A 27,760-nucleotide genomic window follows, 5' to 3' on the forward strand; every position below is an offset into this window, starting at 1 on the left:
TGTTTATTGCAGCTCCTGAAGTCCTTAGAGGGGAAGAATACGAGCCGGCAATTGATATGTGGGCTGTTGGTGTCATTACCTATATTTTGTAAGTTTTGAATGTATTTTTGTGTACCTTGACTGTTTCCTTTTTAAATATATTTTTGCCTTTTTTCAAAACCAAAGCAACCAAAAGTGACTATAATTACAACTTTGAAGCGAAAAGGACCAACATTGCTGTTACAAAAATATTGATGGGACTTGGTCATCTACTGGTCCTGAACCTAGAAAAATAAAATTTTGGCATTATAAACTTAACCTTGCAGTAAATGTATGGATGAAGAAGCCATTTCATAAGTAGGCCAAAATGGGAAACACGTAAGCAAGAAGTCATCAGGTATTTTATCTTTCCTGATGAAAAGTTGGGGCATGTGCCCCCTGAGGTGCCCCCTGTGATGCCCCCTGTGGTGCCGCCTTGCGCACCTTGTGCCCCTTTTCTCTCCTGTATCTCTTGGTTCCTACATCTGTGAGTAGCTTTTGCTTTAAAGAGAAAGTTATCAGAAAGCGGAAGTAAAAAAGTGTTTCTAACAGTTATGAGTTTCTAGCTTTTGAAAACTCATGTGTGCTGGGGGGGGGGGGCAAGCGCTATCTGTTTCCCATTACCCTTGTATTGGCTGTATTTGCAATTAATTAGACTACTTTCTCTCCTTGACCAGACTGTGTGGATTTGAACCATTCTATGACGATAGAGGAGACCAAGCAATGTTCCAAAGGATTTTGAAATGCGATTATGAGTTTATGTCACCTTGGTGGGACGAGGTGTCTGTTAATGCAAAGGTATGTGCTGCGTTGTGTAAGACTGTTTTCAAAGCTACTCCCTACAAAGTAGGAAGAACAGTTGTGCCAATAATAAATTCAGATTGCACACTCTTTCTAGAAATGCTTATGTTAGAGATAGGTTAACAATTCTACTAGAATTTGGACCTAGCTAATAACTCTCGATCATCATTTTGTGAAGTTAAGTTTCTTCCAGAAAAATGCCTCTTACATGAACTGTTGCGAAACAAGCACTGTAGAACTAAGAAAAACTATACCAGACTTAAAATTTTTTCAACTGCGCTTTTATTTTATCTAACGTCTGGGTAATTAAAGTAGATCGTTTGACCTTCTTTCTCAGAATTGTGGTAGCAAAAACCTGCAAGAACCAAATATTATGAATTTGTGATATTTAATTTGCATGACTGTTACGACAGCTGATATAATACACCATTTCACCTGGCTGTTTCAGAACGACCTTTAAATTTTTCGCTCAATTGAACCAAAAAATGCAACACAGCTGTTAAAAAGTACAAACAAAAGATATGACGAAAAAACTTTTTAAAACTTTCTTCTAAGGGATTCCCGCATTTTAACAAGAGTAATTAAAATTGCTTGTTTTCTTTGAATGAGCCAAGTTGCTTTAAGAAAATACCTCCATTTTTTTGCTTAGGACCTCGTTAGTAAATTAATCGTAAAAGACCCGAAGAAGCGGCTTACTGCCAAGCAAGCTTTGCAGCATCCATGGGTACAGGTAAGAGCTAGAATTATTTCAAATTCTATGTTTCACGAGAACTCCACTTATTATTTTATATATTCAAAGAAAAGAGGATTTTTCCATCTTCTTCTGCTGCTTTTTATCTTTTTATATGTTGTCTTATACACCAAAAGATTGGAAAGGTCACACCAAATAAGTTTCTCATTATGCTTGGTTTCTAAAGTTTATTTATGATTAAGCATCTGCGCGTACTACCGCGATATGTATACCTGTGTCTCTCATGAAATGTAAAATAGTGACAGGTTGGCCTAAAAAAGAGTAACGCCAACACCACCTGAAAGTAATATTGGCTCAAGATATAAAATTGATTTGGCAATACCTAGAGTTTTCACACAACATTGAGATCGTGATGTTTGTTCATATGTCCAACTGCTTTGCTTTTCTCTCAGGGAAAAGGTGCCAATTTTAAGCACATGGAGCAGACACACGAGAAGCTTAAGGAATTCAATGCCAAAAGAAAGTTGAAGGCTGGCATGCTCGGGGTATTGGCCGTTAATGAGCTCACTAGATTGAAGAGCAAGTGAGTCAACTCTCAATCGAAAATCTAACACTTGATTTGGAGGAAACCATCTAAAGCGAGATGCCATGTATTTGTGCATTTAAAGTATTTAACAGCTTAGATGTAAACGATGACTTTTCGATCATTTCTAAAATAAGCTCAATGTTAGATAAGCATTTTGGCTACTTTTTTAGGTCACTATAGCCTTCTTTGAAATTATTGCTCACTGTATTTTTAAGCATTAATCGCTGCTGTATTATTTTTTCAAACGAACTTTAGTTTCCGGCCAAACTAAAAATATTTTGAAGTAATTGCTTCATTCGTTTATTGTAAATTTTTTCGGGAAAATTTAGAGTTCATGGTTTGCAACATGAAAATATTTTTCCAGCTAGGTTTGGCGAGAATGCTCTAGGTAGGTTTTCTAGTCAATTGATAATATTTGATGAGGAGAACACATTATTTTTCGAAACTGGTAAAATAGCTTTGGAAAAGAAACTGCAACGAAGACGTATCGTACAGGTATTGAATCACTGGTTGAGAGTGTACACGTCATACACCCCTACTATCATACACTGCCAACATCTTAGCCAGCTAAGACATCAATTTCTTAAGCTAGCGTTAATACAAAATTGTTCCCTCACTAATGTTTAATATTGTCTCAATTTTAAAAGCTCATCGTCATCCAATGCATTGAAGACCTTAGAAAGCTACTTAAACTTGATCAAATGAGTTTTCTTTTTATTTCTCGTATGTCTTTTCTCCACTCTCCTGTAGGCAGTCTTAAGTTTTCAATCATGTTCTTAGACCTGTCGTATACGACATGTTTTCTATTCATACTATATTCAGCCTTCACTATAGATTCATTCTACAATCCCTGCCTAATTTCCTTGGAGCGCCTTGTTGCCTAGTGTTGTTTGAGAGAATACACTGTTTCAGGTAGATAATACTGACACTGCACCCTCTCTTCCCAAACCATGTTGATTGTAGAATTAAATATCATAGTCACCTGAAAGAAATCCATTGGGCGATATCGAACCTCTGGACACTCCATAAAAAAATTTGGAGGAGGAGAGAGGGGTGCGATAAAAATTTGCAAACATTTAGTCTGATGTGCCAAGACCTTTGGGAGCGATTGTAGTTACGTATAAAAAAACTTTTAACTTAACTTAAAAGTCATTAAACTTTGTTATGTTATGTATTAGGTGCATATTTGTTGTGGTCTTTCCCTTTTAAGGAGGTTTAGATTTAGATAACATTTATTCACGTATGCTGTGAAAATGCGTTATATTTTTAGATCGCTTCACCTAATGCAGAAAATATAAGTATTTACTATCTTGTATTTTAGTCATACTATAATGAAATGTAAATTCATTGTTCAACTATCTGTTTCCTTTCGAAACGAATATATAAGATCTTTTTGACATGGTAAAAAAGATACGTGCCACTTCCAACCGTCAGGTCGCATCTGGTCTGGTTTGTTCTCTGGTTTGTTCTGGTTTGGTCTGGGCAGAAATGTTCCCGTCAAGTTTAAAATATCAGATTGTTGAAAATCAAGTTGTGCTTTGTCGTGCCATTCTTTCGAATGATAGCCTGGTCCTGTATGGATTTCACTGTTACCTCTTTCCCTTGTATTCAGCTTCTTTAATCAATTTATCGGTTTTGCTCTCAGATCATTGATAGGATAGGTTTCAAGGTGACTGAAGAGTAAAGAAGAGTGAAAGGTGACTGAAGAGTAAAGATTGAATGTATGAAAGAGTTTGACTGTCTTAATGGTAAAAGTAATCTTTAATATTGTACAAATAATACAATATCAGTTAAAATTTTCCAGGTAGTCTAAACTCCTCATGACCATAAGGGTTGCTCAAATTTGCGAAAAGAATCAGCGGTCCATTCTTGTATCTGTCTACCTTTTTCATGAAAACTTCTCTATTCTAAACTGTGATGACTACACATAATTTTGATTTTTAACACACATCAGGAATCTGGCAACCATTATGCTTAATTTTCGTAGCTATTTATTTCTTCAAGTGCGATGGGAAAATAAAATATTTTTTTGGAGAAATTTATTAGATTTATTAAAGTAAACCTGTAAGTTGTGTGTGATCAATTCATTCTTTGTAATCATACACAGGGTCGTAGCATGGCTATAGATATTGAGGGGGAGAGGGGGGGATGGCGGTCCCAACATCAATTCTTCCTTGAAAGGCAAATTTTGTCATGGTAAAGTTTGTCTCTTTGTTATTTTCGCTCACTATATTCACTTTTCAAAAGATACTTAAAAGGAGCTGAGGCGTTATTTGGGTTGATCAGCCTTTTTGAAGTATCAATTCATCAAAGTTTTTTGATGAAATGAAAAGTTTCCTTCTGGATTTGGTGTCTGTATGTCTAAAACATCATTAACCATAATGGAAGGTGTTTCTTGAGTCATGAACATATTTCCCGTTGAATAAAGAAATAGAGCGGATAAAAAGAAATTTTAGACCTATATCAAACTTACAGTATGTATCTAAGATTATCGAGAGAGCTGCTGCAAACCAAATTGTGCTTCATATGATTTCAAATAGATTACAAACGCCACTTCAGTCTGCCTGCAAACAATTCCACAGCTTTGAGACAGCACTTCTCAAGGTCGAGGACGATATTCTAATGGCAATGGACAAGCAACAAGTAGCAATTTTACTGTTGCTTGACCTTAGTGCAGCCTTATCATAACCTGCTGCTAAGACGGCTGTCAGCTAGATGTGGCATTCAACGTAATGCACCAAAAAGGCTTGAGTCTTACCTGTCGGAGAGGTTCCAGAAGGTCCGTATTGAGAGCGAAATTTCCAAGAAGGAACCTGTTAACTGTGGAGTCCCTCAAGGGTCAGTGCTTGGCCCGCTTCTCTTTACAATCTACACCTTACCTTTGGAGATTCTTATTCGCAAACGCAATCAATCTGCGTTTATATGCAGATGCATCTATTTGCAGACGACACACAGCTATACATGTTCACTCCCACTCCAGTTGATGCAGAAAAGCTGACTGAGAAGCTGGAAAATTGTGTACATGACATGAATGGATACTATGCAATAACTTGAAACTGAATAGTGATAAAAAAGAAATGCTCGTAATTGACACGCGCCAACAATATGCAAAGGTCCGAAATACTATATGGCCCAAAGACGAAGCATGGAATTTAGGCGTCATCCTTGACAAGCACATGGCACTGAAGGCTCATGTAAATGGAGTTTGCAAATCAGCAAGATACTATCTCTACAAAATTCAATGTTGCAAGAAGATACTTGACCACTGAAGCTGCTGAAAAAGCCATCCCTGTCTTTGTTATGTCACGACTCGATTGCACAAACTCTTTACTGTATGGTCTATTAGAAAACTACAAAAGATCCAAAATTCAGCGGCTAGGATTCTGACTGGTGCATCAAAGTATGATCATGTCACCCCAGTATTGAAGCAACTACACTTGCTGCCAGTCTCATCAAGAACCGAGTACAAGATTCTTATGATTGCTTTCAAATGTTTACACGGAGTTGCGCTTCATTACCTGGAGGCCCTTGTCCTAAAGTATGAGCCAGCCCGCTCGACAAGATCAGCTTGTGATGGTTACCTTTTGCAACAACACTGGACAAATTTGAAAACAGCAGGAGACCATTCATTTAGCTATGCAGCACCAACATTGTGGATGGCCATCCCCATTTATTTGCACAGTGTTTTTCAGTGTTGCTCAATCCTTCTTGAATGATGTAGGACAGGAATCATACATGTTTAGTGGCTCATTAACCGTCTATTATAGTAAGCGATGTTGTGCAATAAATGTTATTGAGAATTCAATGAAGCAGTTAGGAGCAGCTAGATTTCATTTTTAAGGGGGAAAATCAAAGTTTTTTTCAACTACCGAATATTGGAAAGATGTAGTCAAACTTTTTAAAGGATGCTCTTACACCCAGTTCGATCCCTAGATTCACTGAATGATTTTAAGCAGGCATTAAAGACATACCTAGTTAGATCCTATTACTTATACTAATTTCAATAATGGTTATTTTGTTAAGTGCATGGGATCATGTATATTTTATCAACCAATGTGAATTATACTCTTTAGTCGAAATTTTTATGTAATTTTATGTTGTAAGGCGCCTTTGAGCCCTGGGGAAATACGGCGCTATAAAAATACCTTTATCATTATTACTTATTTATTAATCTTGCAACATGACGTACTTTATTTTTAAGAGTACAAAAAAATTGCTGAATACCGGGCGTACAATAGATTCTATTTTAAAATAAGGCAGCTACAAGAGAGGGCTCTAGAAGAAGGCAAAAAGTTTGATTGTGTCGTTTTAGATAGGGAACAGGTATGGAAAATAATGTAGATGTGGTACTGTTGCTTGATGAAAAATTGAATGCCAAATGGCGAAAGACTCTTATGAAGAGGAGAGCATAACGACAAAAAAGATCTGTGGAAAGCCGTATGGGTTCAGAACCAATGAAGGATTGCACAAATGGGCAGCCCTGAGGTCCTTTTTTTATTCCCTATGGACGTGCTTATGCATAAAGCGATTTCTTGAAGCAATAAGCCCGTTTTCTGTCCAAAACAAACAGGGTTCAACCAATGTCGAACAACAGATGAAAGAAGGGCTTTGATGAAAAGGCATTGCTTTTGTTTCTGCTGAAAAGGCAAAGACATTGGATTTTATTTCTGCCTCTGTTTATGAAAAACAGATGTTTCATGATATGCATGTAATGGATGTATATACAAAATATTCGTTCGTCTCTAATTGCCATGGGGTACAAATTAAGTTTCGGTATTTTTCAAAGAGCGTGGCAAGATTTGCCAGCCAAACTGTTTTCAACATCTTATGGGATTCTTCAAAGCTATTTGATAAATTCCCCTGGAGTCCTGATTGTTATTGTAATGCAACGTTTTGAGTTAAACTTTGAACTAGTAAGTAGTTAATTGAGAGCAACCGGTTTAATGTTGGCAATGGACAACAAATCATGGGGAACTTTCGCATCGATGATAAGACATACTTGTAAGTAAAGTTTGAATACACCATTTCGTTCGTTTCTATTGAGTTCTATTTGAATTCCATTCTGGAGCTTTCTTAATGGTACAGAATTGCATTTCTTAACTTTATACGTCTTAGTGATAAAATTGTGGTAATGGCATTGAGACAGATGTCGAAGCAATCACAGGCGCAATGTTTACTTTCTTGATTTTGAATACACGCAATCTCGCATTTTGTATTTTTATGAATGCTATCTGTTACAAGACACCACATCAATTTCCTATCGCTCATTTTCCATCCATTATGCCTAGTTTCATTCCTTTTTGTAAAAACAATATTCTAGATAACGATATTTGCTTCGATTCAGCAGAAGCTACTGTATAAGGCAACATTTCTTTTGCAAGGTGTCGATTTTTTTAATGCAAGAATTTCTTTGAAATTTACTTGCTTCATATCATTGAACATTTTGCATAAATAATTTCTTGAAACCTTGCCATTTAATTTTCCCATTCTTTTCACAATATTTCAGAAAATAAGAAAATTAAAACGTATACGACTTTATGTGTCATTACTCATTTTAAAGCCAAATATTGTTTGAAGAGAAAAGATTAACAATGATTTCGTTTTCTTCTTTTACCCATTCCAGGTCGTACTGCTCTATAAGATGGGCATTCTTCTGGCCTGGGCTTATCCTCACTGAGTGTATTTCAACGTTTCTACCATCTGTAGCTTGCTAGCAGCCCAAACATTGGCACGAAGTTAGCATCCAATTAGAATGTGTCCTGGGGGCAAATACCGGTGAGTCCATGCGTGTTGTTTGGGTCTAAGAAAATAATGTTTTCAAATCCAGTTCGCTGTGCGTTCTCTTGCCTGCTGCTTTCGGTGTTGAATGACGTCCCATTTCGCGATCTTTGCCACAACATGCTGGTTGGTTTTCACAATATGTCGGCCATGGAAATGAGTTACAATTAAAAATGAAATTCCAGTTGCAACAATTGCCAGCATGAGAAAGCCTCCAATCTAAAATATTTCAAATTCATCATTGTACTAATAATAAGCTAAAAATTGTTTGATCAATGATAAAATTATTATAACATTTGTCATCTTCAAATGATTTTAAAGCAAGTAAAACCGCCATTTGAAGCCCAACATTGGGATATCTTAGCATAAAACCTTGAAATTCAGCCAAATTCGCCGCAGCACTTCTATCCCTCCCCTCTTACTGATTGATGCTGACTTTTTCCTCATTTCTTCAAAATGAAATGTTGTCAAATTGTGCAAATAGCAGTGTCCATTGTGTTTTTAAGATTCAATGCTCTTCGAACGTTTAACAATCTACTATGCAAGCTAGCATTTTTGTTTTTAGTAGTGATTTACTGAAATTTTGCTCATTTTTAACTTTTAACTAATCTCATTAGCGGTATTGCTTTCAGCTGGAATGGTGTCAAATTGAAGCAACTATCTATCAACTTATCGTTTTGATTTATTTTTTCTCAATCCATATTAAATCATCATTCAATTCGATTTACAACTTTTCTGGTCGACATAAGCAAAAAAGCTGAAAGTATTCATTTCCTAAATGCTGTCTTCCGTTCGTCTAATTCAAGTCCAATGCGTTTGTCCAGTAACAAACTACATGCATATTAATTAAAGTATCAAAAGCGTAACAAGCGTATAGGCTCGATTGTAACCTGGTCCCGTACCGGCTAGTGTGTTCATTGAACTTGAAGACCCGGCTTAGGATGTTTGGCTGAACCCAAGCTGAGCCCAGACCAATTGGCGAGGTCTTAATTTGACAAGCTAGACTGCATCTGAAATTGCGATTCGTTCGAAATAAGAAGGAGAGCTCGAAATAAATTTATATCAACTTCTACTTGTTTGCAGTTAAGGAAAAAGGTTTATTAACTGTTCAAGGAGCCTTGCTTAGGAGGATTTGATTCTTCGAATGAAACTAAATTTTTTATTCTTTTCGTTTCAGAAAGATATGCATTCTTAACGCCAGATCGCAGACTTTTATATGCTGCTTCCTTCACAGTCATTATGCGCTGTAAGTCAATAGAAATATACACATTTTATTATGTCGTTTGCAACCGTTAGATTGATGCTCTGTTGGGGCAATAATCCTGAGTTGCCTTCTTCAAAGAGTTGAACATTTCATTATTTTTACATTGACAGGTTGAAACAAAGAACCTAAATGATTAAAACAATCTTAAAATGTTCTAACGTGCTTCATCTCTCTTTCTCGGGAATACTCTGTAAATAATTGGTTAGGTACTCTGTTTTTATTTACCCCTCGCTGGAAAGCTCAACCAAACAAGCGACCTTTATGCGTTGTTGCTTTTGAAGTATTTTGACCTGCATATATATTACAAAAAGGTACTATAATTTAATGTTGGAAAATACCAGTTGAAGAAGATCTGTGATACTTAGATCTGTTTTGATAATTTTTCAAGATTACGTGTCCAAGGTAACAAATGAGCTCGGCAAAGAACTTCGTCAATGTTGGGTTTCTGAGCGGTAATAGAAAAGCTATTAGAAAGAACATTAGAGCCAGACCAAGTGGCAAAGAGATGTTCACCAACATCTGTTTTATACCTATAAGGGGAAATCAAAGAGCTTTACGTAAGGGAAGAGAAGAGAAAACTAAATGAAATATTAGTTGGCTAACAAACTTTCAATTTTGCAATGATTTGTCATTGAATCGATTAATAATTTATTATCTATGACAATAGCTTGATAATGGTAATCATAACATATTTATCAATGACCATACTCTTGATCAAAGAGCACTAAAATTTGACGCCATGAAATGTATTAATATAATATTGGACTGTGGCACGATAATTTGAATGACCGCCAAGAAATACCCCCAAAGAGTGCCAAATCTGTTTGAAGACACCACAGAACGTCGAGGAAAGTGGGGGGTCTAAACAAAGTTGGCGGGGCTAGAATCAAATAAAAAAAATCCCTTTACTAGTGGTACAGTTCTTGCTATTTTGCTTTCTTTCAAAAAGTGGGGGCCTAAAGCCTTTAGCCCCCCTGTTCCACAGTGATTATTGCATCATACAATTCAATTATTGCATCAAACGTAGATCGGAATTAAAAAAGATTAAAAATCATAGCCTAATCATGTTATTAGTTCATTGTTCCGCATCTTTTGACAGTCATCCTTAATTGCAAACTTAATATGTGTATCAGTTTAATCTTTATAAATTACAAATATTTCTGCTTAAGCCTTTATTTTCGTGTCTCAAATGAGCAAACAAAAGTGAAGGTGCTTTCTTTAAACAGTGCTGCGTTGTTAACTAATAGTGAAAAAAACTTGGGAAGGCAAGATACCTTTCCACTTGCAGTATTATGGTGTATTATCAATCTTTATGAAGAAAAATTGCGGACTTTTCGAAAAGCGTGGCCCATTGATATATCTCTCAAAGCCTTGCTCCTGGACCCCATTTATGTTTAATTTTAACATTCTCAGTTGTTTACAGTAAAACTGTCTTGCTGCCTTGTTCTACAAGTTTTCCATTTCTCACATTAACGAACTTCATGGAAAGCAAGCATTGACGAGAATACATGTTTTTTGCACACGAAACTACGTTTCACTTCATCAAAAGTAGATTGCTGCTACGTTTAGGTAGCCATTCAGTGTCGGCTAAGTGTTACACAAGGAAGAAATATTTTCACTCTAGCAAGAGAATAGCCCATGTGACACTATATTGACATAGATGTTTCAAAAGGATATCAATAATTCAGTGAGGGGAAACATAACATCGTCTTATTCTATTGCTTGCTCTGGCAGCTCCTGGTGATAAAGCTGCTACTTTTGGCTTTTATTTAGAATCAAATAAAAGTTGAAGGATTCTATCTTTTTCCACCGATAAGCCCTATAATCGATCTTCTAATAAATCAAATCGAGTATAGAAATTTAACTTCACAGTTTCTATTAAAATAAGGTCGTACATTAAATTAATCTAAAGGTTTTCTCCTATCTGTGCAACTGTTTTAATCTGTTTTGGTTTTGCTCCACTCAATTTTATGACTAATCTTCCTGTTCCTATTCTCAACTGTGGGATCTTGAAATTAACATTTCAGTGGCAGATCTTTAGGTTTTTTATGTCTGTGGGCAAAAAACGGTTCAAATACTTATTATTTTATCACTTTACGACACTCGAATTTCACGTCGAGGGGAAAGTCAAAAGAGTTTGAACAAATAAGCGAGTGGTATCGAGTGACGTGAAGTATGGTCGGTTGATGCGAAAATAGTCCAGAGTGTTTTTAGGGAAGATTGGGCGCTTCTAAATAAAAGCAGAAAGCCTTTATAATATTGACTTTCATAGACTTCACTTTCAAGTTTACTGCAATATTTTTAATTGTTAGTAGTCATATGTTTATATTTATTAAAGTTATAATAATGCTTATGGAGAACTTGATAATAAGAGCCACGACGAATTAAAAATGCATATTACTGAAACAGTCGACAACTGCTTATGAGGAAGGGCGGAGACCTTGATCTGTTAAAGAAGATTCTCTTTAAAGAGTCTTTTTAAATGAAGATTTGTTAAAATTACAACACCATGTTCTAGCTAGCAATATATTTTGTTCCAAGCTACAATGCCTGCCAAAAGTCTTGGAACACTGAGATCAATTTCCAAGGTCAAAACCAATCATCCCCCTCTCCCCCACGGAACAATGTTGGTTTACTATCAAACGGGTTAGGATTTTAGGAATCACTTTCTTTTGCGCTTCTTTTATGATATTTCTCTAAATCATCAACATTGTTTTAGGGGGAAGGGGGCGGAAGTAGCAATTTTTTCATGTAAGGAATGAAAGATATCAAATGCAGCGTAAATAGGTGGGTGTTCCAAGCACTTTTTGCAGGCATTGTATCTTGTATTATATGAAGCAAAAAGTTTGGTGAATTTAGTTTTTAGATCCTTTAGATCATTTAATTTCATGCGTGGTTTAGAGATGTGCTTTTGTTCATATTAAAAAGTTATAGACTTTTGAAAGTAATGAAATAATGATATCTTTGGTAGTTAAAGCAGTTCCTTTTTTCAAAACCAGAATAAATTAGCTGCAATTTTAAGTTGAATGCAAAGAAACGCTACTCACATATGATAATTATTTTAAGTTGAATGCAAAGAAACGCTACTCACATATGATAATTATGACCATTCTACTTGCTTTCTTAGCAATGGGATAGGAATAGGATTTTCAATAGGAAAAGCAGAGATTTATGCAGATGACAATTTTATTGAAGACTAATAGTTTACGGAAGAAGAAAAAGAGCTAATTGTAGAAGGGTGAGAAATTATGTTTGTAAGTAGAGCAATTTCTTACTTCTTAGGAGTTGCAATGACCCATGTACTATAATGGTCAGATAGTCTTAGGCTCTGACCAGATAGTCCTAGCCTACTTGATGATGCTAAACAAATTAATCTTCTCACTCATTTTATCTTCAAGTCGCAATTATAAAATACCTTTAAACGAATTCAATATTCTCAAAAACTTGTAACTAACTTCTTGAGAATATTGCATTCATCAAACAAGTGGTGGCTTTCAGTGGGAAAAATATAACTAAAAGGTGCATGTTAAACGTTTCCCAGCAAAAATTACTGGACCGTAGGTTTTTAAAATCTATTTTGATAGCTCGAGGCTGATGCAAAACATATTGTTACAGTTTCTTAAGAATCGAGCAGGAGAGCCTGTATTTGGAAGATTGTTTTTGTATTGCTGCAAGAAAACATTTGATTCAATAATCCCCATAGTTCATCTATTTAAAATGGAAACCGACACAAAGTTTTAGCACTCAGTTAATAATATAATAGTCGATGCAAGAATAACAAACAGCATCAATCTTCTATATTTCTTGAGCCGTGTAAAAATAAGATGGTAGAGCAAAAGCTGATATCGCAAAGCCTAAATTCCTTTCCTCCCGGGCCTGTTCACGAGAGGTTTTGACTTGTGTATAAGGGATGGGTTTATTGGCGATAGTTGCATCTACATTCTTGTTAGCCAGCTTATGAAAAGCAAATTCTGTGAGTAGGAGAGAAGTCTACTTATCATCCTCTCTAAATTTCCCCTCGCCATATCCTAAATTATTTTTTATGAGGTATGAATGTGTATGCAAACCACCTAGAAAAAGCCTAGTTTCCAAACCCAATATTTCAAATACTTTGCAACTTACTTAAGAAAGACATTGTACATGTCAAAATATTGTTACTGCGCTTGGGGTATAACTTTCAATCGCGTTTATATTCTTTAACGTTTGATACGCTGTCAAATGACGCTATTCACAAAGGTGAATTAAATTGGATCGCATTAGAGGTGAAAAACTCCCGGAGTATCCATTGACTGAGATATCTATTAGCATATTGCCTCTTCTTGCACAGTGATGGCATTTACCTTCTTCATTCTATCCTATCTTGTCTCCTAAAAATATTTTTGCTTGCCAGAATAAAACCCACGCATTAGAAACTTTTTCATTTCCCTAGCAACGTCTAGCTGGAGCGCATTCACCTTGATGAATAAATGAAAAGGCAACTTATACGTAGATCTTAATTTCTATGCCATGGTATAAATTGATTTTCAGCTTAAACTGAAATAAGACTATTTTAAGAGCATTATTTAAATCTCTAAACTTGTGTAATCTTTGATTTGCTTTCATATGCTTAGGGAATGTTATTGATAAAGGCTTGTAGTTATTTGGTATGAAATCCCTTGTATAAATGAAATCGTTTTGCCTCAAGATTATATGAAACGAAACATCTGTAACCAAGAAAGCGTCCCTGGGTATAAACTTATGAAAATGCAATGGTTTGAAAAGCATTATTTACGTGTAGACAAATGTCTTATTCATTTACCTATAGATAAAACAACTTTTAAAAACGTATGGGTGTTTCTCTTGCCTAAAAATTGATACCTATGTTGTAATAATGAGATTAAATTTTACAGAAGAAATCTGAAAGTCTCAATATCTGACTCCTCTCAGACGTTTACCTTAGTTTTTGGCAGACTATAGCAAAATCCTACTAACAAGAAAATATTATGCATAAACAGCGTTCAAATAAACCAATTAAGTCAACAAAGACCTGTCTGCCTTTATCAGTTGTGATAGCTTAAGCATAAGTGCTCATCATAGAATCAGACATGAATTATTAAGTCAAACTCTGCAAATATTTTTTGCATGTATGTTTGTTTTTAAATATAATCGTTTTAACGAGTCACCTTTTCCTCAAATTTATCTTAACCTAATTCTTTTCGTTCGAATGTTTTATCCTCTAGTGTTTTTATCTATGACTAACTAAAATAAACTTTTAAACTTTCATATTGAAAAATACTGTCAATTGTTGCTGAAGTAAAAATTTCATAAAATTGTAGGCAAAAAAATCGACTTACTGTGGAATAAAATCGATACATGCTGTGAATATACGTGTGACAAATGGCCCTGCTTTGATCATTGACACATCCACTCCCTTTCTCTGCCTTTGTTCCATTTGGCAAGTTAGAATAACCTTTCAGGTCCATTTTATTCTTCTCTGTTGCATTATGCTGTTTTGAAGTATTTTTTAGACTGACAATTGAATCATTTAATGACAAAGTTTTTTTGGCATGTGTGCAGTTATGGGCCGCAAGTTTTGTACCTTTCTTCGTCTTTAATGACAACAAAGAAGAATAATCAATGATTATTAAAACCATAAATATAATCTCTTTTATGTTGTGTGAGAAAGTCTTCGGTATATGCAAGTACCTCATTGCAATATTTTGTGAATCGTCTTCAGTTTGAATCGACTTGCTCAATTAATAAGTTTTCTTCTTTGTTGAGCCTCGTAAAGTCCAATCTTAGTTCTAAAGATGCTTTAAGGCTTTATAAAATTCTCACTAGAAACAGACGGGCAGAACTGCCAAAAAAGATTCTTTCACAAAAGCTATTGCCCACTGAACGCGTTCAGAAGCGTGCATCCCCACGAGCCATCCTTTCGTTTCGCAGCGAAGTAATGCTTTCGTATGAACGTTTCCAGTGCATAGACCTTTCAAGTGCCCTCTAGTAGTACAGCAACTTTGAGTAGTATAACATGATCATCTAACTATGCAAATCAAGATTTAAATGAGCGACATGAGTTTCCTGCACGAATTACTTCAAGATCGCGTGGGTTAGCACCTCTGTTTGCTGCGACTCGATTCAATATTCTGTACGAGCTGCCCGGATTCGTTCGGTCATCAAAAACACGAGCAGATTATCGGCTGCTTATTGTCTAAAATAATGTATTCTATTTATTTGCATTTGAATTGTGTTTTCCAGGATCTCATCCCCAGATTTGGATTATATCTCTTTGTGCTGTCTGTGTTCCGCTAATATTTATTATAGACAAACCAGACTGTTGCTAGGCCAAAGGCACCTGTAATCGCAAGAAACAAATATGTTTATGTTGCAACAAAATAAATAGTCCAATCTGCATAACAAAGTGGCAAAATAGATGATCATGCTGTCTAAAGACAGTGCGAATGATTCTCACATGGCATCGGTATCTGTCGCATGATAACTAGATGTGCTTAACTAAACTCTTTTTTTATAAGAACCAATAAATTTAAGTTCAGGCTGACTTTTCTTAAGTTTTTCGAAAATCGGGCTGGATTGTTTTTAATTTGTTTTAAATTAAGGGGGTTAAGCAGTGCAATTGCTAGCTTTTCGCTCTAGGGAGGTGTTCAGGCCTCATTTGCCAATAAAGTGAGTGAGACAAACTTCATTTGCCAACAAGTTTGAATCTTCAAAGGACAAGCTCCCGCATATGGCTTGAAATCTTCGTTTTTAAGATAAAATGTTGTTCAAAATTGGATTTTACAGTAGCTCAGCCACAGCTTGTTCTTAATTTGTTCTCAACTTTTGACCAATTTTGAGGCTCGTGTTCTTATTAAATTGTTCTTATGAAAAGAAAAGAGTGTATAAACTTATAAATCTCAAACCAAGATATAATAAATATTTTGCCACCAATTTACAGGTAATGAGATTTCTAAATTGTTATGTTGGAGAATCTATGTAAAAAATTGCAATTGCCAAAGTATTTGCTTTTTAAACATCTATACTCAAGAGCCTGTTATAGTTAATGGCGAAATGATAAATCTTGCGTCAATTTGCCTTTATTTGAAATATTAATGATAATTGCTTAATATAAAGCTAACTAAAATCTAGATAAATTCATGAATGAAATGAGCTGAAATTTTGCTACCACGCGAAATAGTATAAGCTGAGCTGTATTGAAAATTACAAAACTGTGTGCATAAAATGTGTCTAACGGCATATCCCCTTTGAAACCTGGTTTTTTTAAAGAGCAAAGAAGCAAGTTTCAATCTAAATTCTATTTTGAATTGATAAAGCATTGAAAAAATTAAATCATTTTCAATACACTCTATCAATGTTTTATTATGATCCCTTACAAGGGTTTTCTCGACGATTTTGCGATGACAACAACTATGGCGAAATGTGATTTCTGCAAAGGGGAATGGTAATTTTATTCAAGACTTGTAATGCAGAACTGAAGTAAGACTAAAATACGATCTATCTGTTAAATGTTTAAAATACCTGCAAGTTCCTTTAAAATATTACCTTGGTGTCTGTTAACTAGTCATCGAGAAAATGCTTCAAGCTTTAACAATGGGCTTATACACAGAAATGCTGACTTATACAAGTGGGTGTTTTGGCTTCGGAATTTGACTTTAGAATTATGCTTAAGAGGATTGGATATTTATCCATTGTGAATCGCTTTAACACTATTTGCTCTGATACTGTCTCTGGGAATCGTTGTAATCCTGTCTTAATGTAGTTTAGATTTGTCGATGTTTAGCTTTCATTTATTAAGCTTGAGGCTTATCAATTCTATCAAACAGGTCTCTGGGTTGATCAAGAACATGAGGTAGCCTGTGCGCAGACTCGACTGGTTTTCCCAGAGATGAATCTAGTTGACTGGAAATTTAGTTGATTGGAAAAGTCAGTGGAAAACAAAATTTTCCATTCAATTAAATTCATCTCTGGGAAAACCAGTCGAGTCTGCGCGCAGGCTAAATGAGTATCACTTTACATCATTACGTGAAGTGAAGCGAAATAATTTAATTTTTTGTACAGCAATTCGATTGAAAATTAGCAAAACTGGTGGTATATAGCCGGTAACATTGGTTGCGGAGAGAGCCATCGTTAACTCACCGAAACAAGCAGATCAGAGTAACGACCTGGATGAAAATACACCTCAAACAAACTGGGTCTTGCGTTATATCTACAGCGCAGTTTTCATTATGCGTATCTTAATAAAACTATATTTAACATTATAAAAAACCTAATTATTTAAACTGTGATATAATCGATATTTAATGATAAACTGTCATTCGTTCAAAGTTGATAGTACCTACAATCTAGAATCTAGAAAAAATTACTGAATTATGCATTGTCGAACTAAAACAAGACCTGACTTTGGGCTTTATGGCTAATGCGATCATCAAAAACAGACATCATTTTATGCGTTACATCATTCTAAAGTTGTGAATATTTCGGGTGGATTATTCCAACATTATTCATAATAATACTTAAGTAGGCACTTAAAAATTGAAATACCTGCCCACTGGAAATCTGACATTTTCTTGCTTGCGTCTAATTGCGCTCAAGGTTTCTTCTGATTTTTTGAATTATTTTTAACAAGACCTGCTCTTTATCCAACAGATAAGAATGGGGAAACAAAGAGCTAGGATCACTGTTTGTGCTGCACATAGATTCTGTTAATCCAGTTTTTATGTTTTGAAAGTTAGGCTTTTACGTGGATTAGGTAGATACATGTCTCAGTTGTGGCTGTTTCTTTGAAATCCAACTATAGTACTCTAGGATGCTTTAATAATTTATTTGTGCAAAGATGCAAAAATCTATCTCCTTAAAACATTTATATTCAACCATTCCATATATCGCCCAACTTTCAACAAACCTATAAAATCAAACTTTGAGTTTGATTACCTAAAGATTCAACTCAAGTTAAAATGATACTTCTATTATTTTTTTATGTCTAACTGACTAGAGAGCTCTAAGTTAAGAATGGTGTTACATCTTACCTCCTGTACATCAACACTAGACAACAACGTTGTTTGCGTGGCAGTGGGCAGCCAATATCTCCCCTTTTCCTAGCTGGCCTAATTCGGTTCTAACTTGCCCAACGTTCATTGAAATAATCAAAATAGTCGGTATAAATTATGCAACATTGCGTGTCTAAAAACGCGAAATCAATCAAAACCAGCACAATAATCATTCCTCGGCGGCCTGTGCAAGTTCAGCTTATTAGCAATATTGTTCTGTTGAAAACCTATTTATGCAAGCAGACCATTTTCAAGTGATCCTAATGTCAAAACATGACGCAAGGCTACTAACTGTCAAGAGAAAGAGGATAAAATCTTGACATGGCATTTTTATTGACACCATGACATTCTTGGCAGGTGGTAAGATGGAAATGTATAGTCTTCTGTGCCGAAAATTGCTTTTTAAGTTTGGCTGAAATTTTTTTAATAAGGTGCAATGCTTTATAGGCTCAACATTATATTTTCAGATAAACGTCAAAGCATGAAAAAATAAAGAAAATGGAAAGTGCGCCAATCTTTTATGCCTAGACATAATAAAGGATAAGCTCCAATTAACGAATTTATCAGATATTCCAGAATCGCTGTCTCTGAAAGACATCTTAATAGCCAAACTCTCGGTTTAGAATGACATGATTAGAAGATATAGTTTGCTTTAGCATGGGTGGTGCCAGGTAGGGCTCCAGCCCCCCTCCCCCCCCCACTTTTTTACAAAGAAGTGTTTTTAAGAGAATAAAAGGAATAAAAAATAGAAATAGAAGAAAAGAATAGTGCGATAAATCCTTTTACAGTATTGCTTTATTTCAAAGGAATAAGTCGGGGTCTATGGTGCCCAATAAAGTAACGAATTCCATTATAAGACTGGAATTAATCAAACGTAAAAAACCATGCCTTAAAAATAGCAACATTTTTGCAAAAAAGGACCGCAAGGAATATTCTGAAATTTATTTTTAACTAGTCTAGAGGGCGTGGTTGCAAAAACTTTCTGCTCGCTTCGCTCACAAGGAAGCTTCCTCTTTGGATATACCTCTAAGGCCCCCGACAACCTATCGCAGGCCTTCCAATGTACCGCTCCCAAGGCCGTCCGAGTGAGTAGCTATGTTTCCAGATTTGTAAAGGCAAATAATGATGGTTTGTAAAAAGGAGTCCAGAGGAATGCCCCTACGTAAACTTTGGATGCATCCTTTTAAAGTCATTATTAGTCGGATAGTTTGTTCGAGGCTAGAATCTCGCACATGGATCCTTGAAGAGATCAAGGCATGGTGTGTATTGTCACAATATTGGCACAAGTAATATATATCATTTGTTGGCTCAAATCGTTCATGACTTTTTGGATAGGGTTTTTTTAGTTACAACCTTATCAAATCAAGTCGCTAACACAAGATCGCTATACAAATCCAAGAGAAGGACAGGAGTCCCTTTCCTGCATGGCCGTCGCTTGCTATGGTGCTCAAAGGGGTGCTTAGGCCTAAATTGCCAACAAAATGGATGTAATATCATTTATCTTCCGACAGGTTTGAACATTTGCCGACGAATACAAGCATCCCTTAATGGGAAAAACTCCTTGTTTCTACGAACAGAATTTTTTTCAAAGGGGGTGTCAAACTCTAACTCCCCACTGTAGCAACGGCCTTGCTTTTCCGTTAACCAGTATAATTCCATTATAGATCTGTACGTATACCATGACTTCCGACTTCTACAGAACGGACTGCTGAATTCAGCCGAGTCTCACCCAAAGACAAATCTAGCAAAAACTACACTCTTTTTTATAAGAACCAGTAAATTTAAGTTCAGCACTGCTTAAACCCTCTTAATTTAAGAACAAATTAAGAACAATCCAGCCTCAGATTTTCGAAAAAATCAAGAACAGCCAGCCTGAACTTAAATTTACTGGTTCTTATAAAAAAAGGGAGTGTATGTGCATATTCCTTGTGCTGTCTCTCTTGAATATTAGACCAGAGGTGAGAGGGGGAGCATTATCACCTGAGCTGGCAATTAACCAGAATAACTTTTTCTGACGCAACTTTTTTGCGTAGATTATGAATCCGGATGTTGCTTTGGCGTTTAGGGGGGCGTTTTTTAGATATAGGGGGTCAAAGCCCAAAAATGATGTGATGCGATGTGACCTAGTTTGACTGTATTTAATTATTTCACTTTAGGAAACGTTTAATTTTATTAAAAATTGGTTTCTTGATCAATGCTCTGTCAAATTTAGCCTTTTCTGGCATTGATGGGGGGGGGCAGGCAATTACAGGGAAGGGGAATTTCACTATTACTGGATTCTTAAAGTGTTTAGTTTAAATTCGCCTTCACCTTCTGATTCGCTCTATTTTTCTTCGCTTGCAAACAATAGCTTCGCAATGTCCTCAGGATAGTATAGTAGGGCTCCGTGAACCAATCAATTAACAGATCTTCTAACCAGCCGTGATTGGCTGGTTCTTCTTTGTTGATTATGCTTTGTAAAGCTCGTCTCTATACTCTTGCTACAAAGTTTGCACGCTTTAAGTGTTTTTCGAGGCTGCTTTTACATGGGGGCAGCAGTGACCGACCAGTTACTTTGTTTTCCTTTTGAAAGGTCCACCAGAATATAGCATATCTTGCTTCATTCACTGACAGGAATCGTTTCTCTCCATACAGTATGCAAACAAACCTTTCTAAGCCGAGTAACAAATTACCACGAGTAACAATTTCTCTTGCAAAGCTATGAGAACATTTTTTGGAATTCTTCATCGCCTCCAAAAAGCGCTTCCAAAATGCAGGCTTTCCTTTCGCAAGAAGGATGAGATGTAGAAATTTCCTGAAAATGCATGCAGACCAAGGAGCGCTTGCTTCCGCAATAAAGATAGCGCAAAAGCATTTAGACCCAGTAGTCTCCTGTATTTTCCTCTTCCGTACTACATAAAGAAATGCAAGTTTTTAGCCTCGTTGGCTAAAAGGATAACAAGAATATCAACATCTCCAGAGCGCACAATGCAAACTGTCTCCTGTCCATTATTCATCCGTAGGGCATGGTGAAGTAGGTAGCAGATTTTGGTATCTGCTTTCCCATGGTTTGTGTTTGACTTTCCCACCTGAGTTACACCTTTGCTCTCAATCTTAACAAAAGAATTTCTTCTTGCAAAGTATATTACTCGATCGTTGAGTTGAGACTACTTATTGTGGCGCTAGAAACTCTCTGACGGAGGTGCTTGACCTACCGATAGGGGGGCTATGCAATTGGAGAGAAAGCATGGAATCCCAATTGCAAAAAGACGCACAATCATTAAGATTATGACAGGACATGAATATAACAGACAAGAAAAAACAGCAATTTAGAGCGTGATTAATATTCTTTTATGGGGAACTCGCTTTTATAACAAAATATCCCTAAAAAGACAAAAGACATATGTTAAGAAAGTTCTTTGTAGGTCTTTTTCCATGATTTTTCTATATTAACAACGCTGTAAACTTTTCTGAGTAATAAAAAAAGACGTCATTTAATCATTAAACAGAATAGGAACCATGACACGAAAGTTAGTACCTGAGACGGCACCATGGTTGCCACAGAAGGTGGGGGAAATTTTCGAACTTTGATGCTTCCAGTTTGCTGGAAATTTCACTCATTAAAGACATTTCTACTACTTAACAATACAGTCTTATTTTTAAAATAAATATCCGCGGGTGGAACGCTATTTGACTGTTTTAATCGATTTTCTGGTAGTCATTCTCATCATTCGCGCAACCAACGCTGAAAAATTGTAATGTGGAGTTTAGCTCCCAGTGGTTTCAGTTTGCAAATTAACGGTTGAAATATTAACGTGCCGAGGAGCGAAGAGGAACAAATCGAAATGAAAATGAAAACAATCAAATATACCATCGACTATTATTGATTTTTTTAACTAACGCCACCACCAAGTTTGCTGAGTAAGCACCAAAAATGTCGAATCTGCTGGGACATATTCAGAACTCTTGGGGGGAGGGGTGTTATCCATGTGTCCCAATGTGTGTGTGGGTTATTAGATCTCAAATGTTTTTTATGTCTTTTTAATGCTATCTCTTTATCTTTTGTAATTATGTTCCAGTGATATTTTAAAATTTTCCTTACATTGATAGTTCAACTGTCTCTTGGTATGCATCAAAGTATTCGATTTTTGTAACTTTTATGACTGTTTTCCAGAAAATTCTATGTTGAAGATAAAAATAACTTACAGAAAGTTTTTCAATTCTTTACTCTAAAGATTTTTCAAGTTCTCACCGAAATTTCACCGATTATTTTTCCAGATTAATTTTTGGCAGCGGGTTTTTTGGTACTATGATTGGTTTTAATGCAGTATGTAGTAGCATACTCTTGGCTGTTTGGCATCTGTATCTTCAGTTGTTGCAAGGGCAAGAGGATTAGTAAGAGCTTTGTCTATATCAACGGATCCCTTTTCTTTGAACGATGTTAAACAACAAGTTTTCAAAACTTCTTATATTTCAAGAACATACGTAATTTGAAACTATTATCACTGTCTTTTAGTTTTCGTAAGATAACTACATCACCAGATAATAACAAAAATTACCAATTTTTAAAGTGTGGTAGCAGAAAACAGTCAAATTAGGTCAAATCGCGTGTTTTTGGGCTTTGACCTCCTATATCTAGAAAACGCCCCCCTAAACGCCAAAGAAACATCCGGATTCGTAATCTACACAAAAAGTTGAGTCAGAAAAAGTTAGTCTGGTTAATTGCCAGCTCAGGTGATAATGCTCCCCCTCTCACCTCTGGTCTATATGTAGTCCTTTTTTCTTTGGGCCATCAACCATCCCTTGATAGTGAAAAATGCTCTAAGAATGATAGAGGACAATACTTCCTGTCCGTGGCAAGCTATTATGTTTTGCAATTCAACTAACAACTCACAGGCATCCTGCTTTAATTTGTATGCTAAAACCAGGAGTTTTGTCCCAAAAGAAATTATCACAAACTTGAAGTAAAAAATCTTGACCATTTTTTGAAAAAAATTATACAGAATTTGCTGAGGATTGATACCCTCATGTAAGAACCTTCTAGAAAACTTAATGGAAAGTTAAACCTGCTGTTTTGAAAAAACTGGTTTCAAATTTGCAACTAGCTATAAAAGTTTTCCAATCTTTCTTCAAATTTTTGTCCCGGGAAGGAACTGTGCCTTTTCTTAAAAAAGTCTTTATTCTTTTACCACTTCTACGCACAGTTTCTCATAGAGAGGGAGCCTATCAATCTGCAAAATCATCAATTTGCGCAAAAAAGATGGCAGCAAGGTTTCTTAAAATCCATTTGTCCAAGATATGTTATCAGATATCTTTCAGACAAGTCTACGGTTTTGAGCACATGTTCAATACCTGATCATAATTCCGCACGCTGATGAACTGGAATCATATCTTTTGTAAATGATATGTAACTGTAGCGTGGAGGCAGGAGCAACATAGTCATTAGGCTAGCAGGTGCTGAGGCACCCCTTTACATTTCTCAATGATATGCTGCAAAACTTTCAAAAAACTTTATGTTACCGTTTGATGAGAACGAAGTCATATATTTCGTCAAATTTTTAAAGATTTTGAGATCGAGTTTAATCGAAAATAATCTTGTCTCCTAGGCCAGAGAAGCTGCTTTCTTTATAAAGTCTTGGAAGGGAGTGTCTTGCTAACTGAAAATGTGCTTTGAATTTAAGTCCAACTTTCAAAATCTATAATTTGATAACATCATTTCATACATAAATTGAGAACAATACGTCACTTGATACCGACAAATTTGACCAGCCGTGTAGACGTTTCAAATACAGTCAATTTGACAGAGAGTCTTCTTCATGCCAATGCTAATTGTTCCGACATTCTAAATAGGGTGTTTTCAATTGCAAAGGATTTTAATGATGAAATATGGCAAAATTTTTCCAGGCCCGTTTTACAAGCCCAAAAAGTAAGCAACTTTAACACCTATTGGCGCCCTTTTGCTTGCTTTTCCCGGTGGGTTAAAGGGTAGCCAGTCCGCTACTGGTGCTATTGCTAGCTTTTTTGCTCTAAGGAGGTGTTCAGGCCTCATTTGCCAACAAAGTGAGTGAGACAGCCTTAATTTGCTGAGAAATTTGAATATTCACCGAAAAAGCACCCACACATCGCTAAAAATCCCCGATTTTGAGAAAAAACGTTGTTCAAAATTGCATTTTCCAGAAGCTCAGCCTCAGCAGAAGCTCAGCCTCAATTTCTTCTTAACTTTTGACCAATTTTGAGGCTCGTGTTCTTATAAAATTGTTCTTATAAAAAAAAGAGTGTACCAGTCGTTGGATTCGGTGTGGTATGTAAACACAGACACCTGTCTCAAGATGAGATATTGGCAGGAGTAACTGGTTGCAAGTTAAACGTTAAAGTGGCAGGTGGGTATGAGCAAATTTTCACGGATCGAAATGCCTAATTCGATTACAGAAAGCAGAAATGATTTTAAAATTGTCTACAGAGGAATAAAGATCATATTAGAGTTGGAGACTGTGGCCATAATTAGGGTAGAGGCTGCACTAGCGCAGCGAAGGGGCAGGAGGGCAACCCCCCAAATTATCAGAAAGTTTGTTTCTGACAGAAGTGCTTAAAAGTCATTTGCATTGCTTGTTTTAAGTTGTCTTTCGTGAACAGGCGCTTTTCGGCATTCCAAAGGGCGAATTGTTTTCTAAGATCCCTACAGCTTGCCCAACTTGCCTTTGCCCCCCCTCCCCCAAATAACTTGCATCCTAGCAATGTTAGTGGATGTATGATACAAAAGTCATGAGGTTGCTTTCGCAATAATATTTCCGATCATGCGTCTCATTGTTATCCATTTCCACCTTCACGAATAATTACATTACACATTAAACTTAAACTTGACGGCCAATGCATTTATGATAAATCAGACTAATGAAGAAAATTAAATTTTTTCATACAAGATAGAATTATTGTTCAACATTTATGCACTAAATGTAATTAAACTCTTTGAACGACTTGCATCTAAACATTAAGAACTTTTGTTTTGAATGTCACAAAGTTACATCATAGCAACATACCTTTGGTAAAAGTTGCCACGATTAGTATTAGTGATGATGAAATACTCTGCCTAGACATTAGATGATTTCGCATTCTTTTACAGATTACACCGCCTCATCTTTGCAGGTTGCATATTGCGTTTAGTTCCCATTAATAATTGGCAGTATACATACACATGCCCTTTGCTTCATGACATTTAGAGATATGTAACCGGTTGTTTTATGCATTGCAGGTTGCAAAAGAGCGCTATATGTAAGTAAGTATTTTATTACATAGCCCATTTAGGAAACCCCCTTTTAGACGCACGAAACCAAAATGATGTAAACATGCATTCTAGTATTCTAGTAACAGCCAAAGGCATGATTTGCAGTTTATAGAAGTATAGGCAGATTTTGACATTCTTAAACACAGTTTCGACGGGGCAATATTCAGCATAGAAATACACTTCGAAAGTAAATCCAAACGTCCAAAAATCAGATCAAGCCCAAATTTGGCTTGATACTGCAGCACCAATAGCACCCACCTTAATCTGACTCTACAAAAAGGCACATTTTGATCAAGAAAGCTAACAACACCAAACATTGCAAATGGGCTTGGTAGTAGAGAATGAATGTCATTTGCTCTGATGAGTCTGATGTGTAGGCAATGATGGTCAGTGGATTTGCAGGTTGCAGATATAGATAACAAGCTTTGTGTGTTACTAAGAGTAATACATAGAAACAGTAGCGCCGACAGGGGGTTTCAGCCGGGGTAGTGCTTTGGGGTCCATGCTCAGAATTTAAGTGTCTTTTTTAACCATCATACGTCAAATATTGATGTATTTGAAATTAATTATGTGTTGTTTCTGTTTAAAACGTCTTTTCGACGATCTTGAACACCGGCTAGAAAAGTGGGTCCGAATGATGGCTAACTGAATGATTTAGCTAGTATATGGCTGTTATTATGAATGCTGAGGTGTTGAAAGTGATGTTGCTAACAAGATTGACATTAGTCGATGCTTTTGCCTTAAAAAATCTCGTAATGTTGCACTGTAAAGGTTTTAAAAATTAATGGATAACACTTTGAATAAAATGTATCGGGGAGAGAGGGACTCATAAGTCGACTCACTTTTATTGCAACAAAGCTAATTGTTTTGTATTGAATTGTAAAACCGCACTTCTACCTATTTTGTATAAATAGAACCCCGGGCCAAAGGTTTGTAAAAAAGATTTAGATTAGTAACGTATTAACGTAGAAACGTATAAAGCCCATCTTAGCATTAAGTTTCAGATCAAGGGAGTTTACAGGGACGAAAACAGGGTGTGTCATTAAATTTTTGACGGTCGAGTCTTTTACCCCGGGACCCGTCCCGCCTGGTTGCGGCCCTGCATAAAGAAATCGGTAATAAAAGGTTTGATCTAGCATAAAATTTCGAATTTGCCTTTGTCCATGTATACTAGAGGATTTTTCTAGAGGGTATTAATCTCTTCAAGCTTTAACTCAGATAAAAAGAATTTAAGCAAGTAAGTTACAAATATATGATGGTTACTGAGAGATTGTTGCTGCTATCATTCCTTTAGAAATGCAGTAATACTGTGAATTTGTAAAAATCTTAAAGTATTCTTCTCAGCAGGAGATTTAAAAGAATTCATTAAACTAAAGGCAACTTTGACTATATTATTTGGCAGAAATGAATTAAGTGAAATGTATTTATATTCCTCGGTTCTCAGTTATCCAACTGCCTATTCATTTTATAAGAAAGATCCATAGAACTTAAACAGATTCAATGTCTTCTATCTTTTAATATGGTCTGTAAAACTCTTAGTTTCTTGGTAAAATCATCTTTTGGTAGGGGTAATACATAGAGTTAATAGGACCCTATTAACTCTATGCTGAAATAGCATCAAAATTGAAATAGCATTCATTACATTCACTTACAATGATCTATGTTGTTATAATTTATTTTGCCTGCTAGAATGATAGAGAATAACTGTTAAAGCTGTTCGAATGTTGCCTTGATTTCGACATTTGCAAAGATTTACTAAACATTTATTTTTCAACTTTCAAAAAATATCTACATATATACTTTTTTATATCAGATTATGCATATTGTATTCTTTGTTATCAGATTATCACCATACATTGAGCGATTGAGAGCAAAATAATCTTGACCGTTACATTTCGAAACCCATTGATTGATAACGATAAGAAGAGACACAAAACTATTTTCTCGTTTAACTTAAATATTTTCTTAGCAAGTACCTGCTAGTTACTTATAATCATACATACCGAACAGTGTTCCAATTCTGCGCTGTGATTGTTTTCTATATATCCGTTTGAGATTCTTTTCCCTTTGGCTTAACTCTGAGCTGGTGTTTGCCTTATGAAATCTCTGGCAAAATACAATTAAAACGAGCAAAGCAGCAGATTCCAATTTCATCAACAAGATTTGCATAGTATCAATTTTTAAGTAACACGTGTCTCATTTGACTTATGACAATTGTTCTTTTCAGCTAAATTATTTATTCATTTTTCTTTGAAGATAACAATAACATAACATCTGCTTTCAACTCTGTGACTTCAGAACGCTCGATTATTTGAAA

General features: G+C 35.8%; 2 protein-coding genes across 5 annotated transcripts in view; one reads left to right on the plus strand and one right to left on the minus strand.

The window, feature by feature from the left end:
- Window positions 1-3,451, plus strand: part of LOC135687060 (calcium/calmodulin-dependent protein kinase type IV) — a 15,670-nt gene extending 12,219 nt beyond the window's left edge. Inside the window, exons 8-11 of the mRNA XM_065203507.2 lie at window positions 13-88; window positions 696-816; window positions 1,469-1,549; window positions 1,963-3,451. Coding sequence (XP_065059579.1) covers window positions 13-88; window positions 696-816; window positions 1,469-1,549; window positions 1,963-2,097 — 413 coding nt within the window. The 3' untranslated portion in view covers window positions 2,098-3,451. The remainder of the gene's footprint in view (window positions 1-12; window positions 89-695; window positions 817-1,468; window positions 1,550-1,962) is intronic.
- On the minus strand, window positions 2,827-27,579 carry LOC135687061 (uncharacterized). Of its 4 annotated transcripts, none has more exons than XM_089114273.1 (3): window positions 27,447-27,579; window positions 14,472-15,472; window positions 2,827-8,093 (listed from the first exon to the last, which is right to left on the minus strand). In XM_089114273.1, the coding sequence occupies exons 2-3, from the start codon at window positions 14,826-14,828 to the stop codon at window positions 7,914-7,916; spliced, it is 537 nt and encodes a 178-aa protein (XP_088970399.1). In that variant the 5' UTR covers window positions 14,829-15,472; window positions 27,447-27,579; the 3' UTR covers window positions 2,827-7,913. The 4 variants fall into 4 exon arrangements, with proteins under 4 accessions (XP_088970399.1, XP_088970398.1, XP_088970396.1 ...); XM_089114272.1 differs by lacking the exon at window positions 27,447-27,579 and adding an exon at window positions 25,199-25,338; XM_089114270.1 differs by lacking the exon at window positions 27,447-27,579 and adding an exon at window positions 18,162-18,482.
- Between the last annotated feature and the right edge of the window lie 181 nt (window positions 27,580-27,760).

This window comes from Rhopilema esculentum, chromosome 20, assembly GCF_057945365.1.
Source record: "Rhopilema esculentum isolate cy_ngs chromosome 20, ASM5794536v1, whole genome shotgun sequence".
NCBI lineage: Eukaryota > Metazoa > Cnidaria > Scyphozoa > Rhizostomeae > Rhizostomatidae > Rhopilema > Rhopilema esculentum.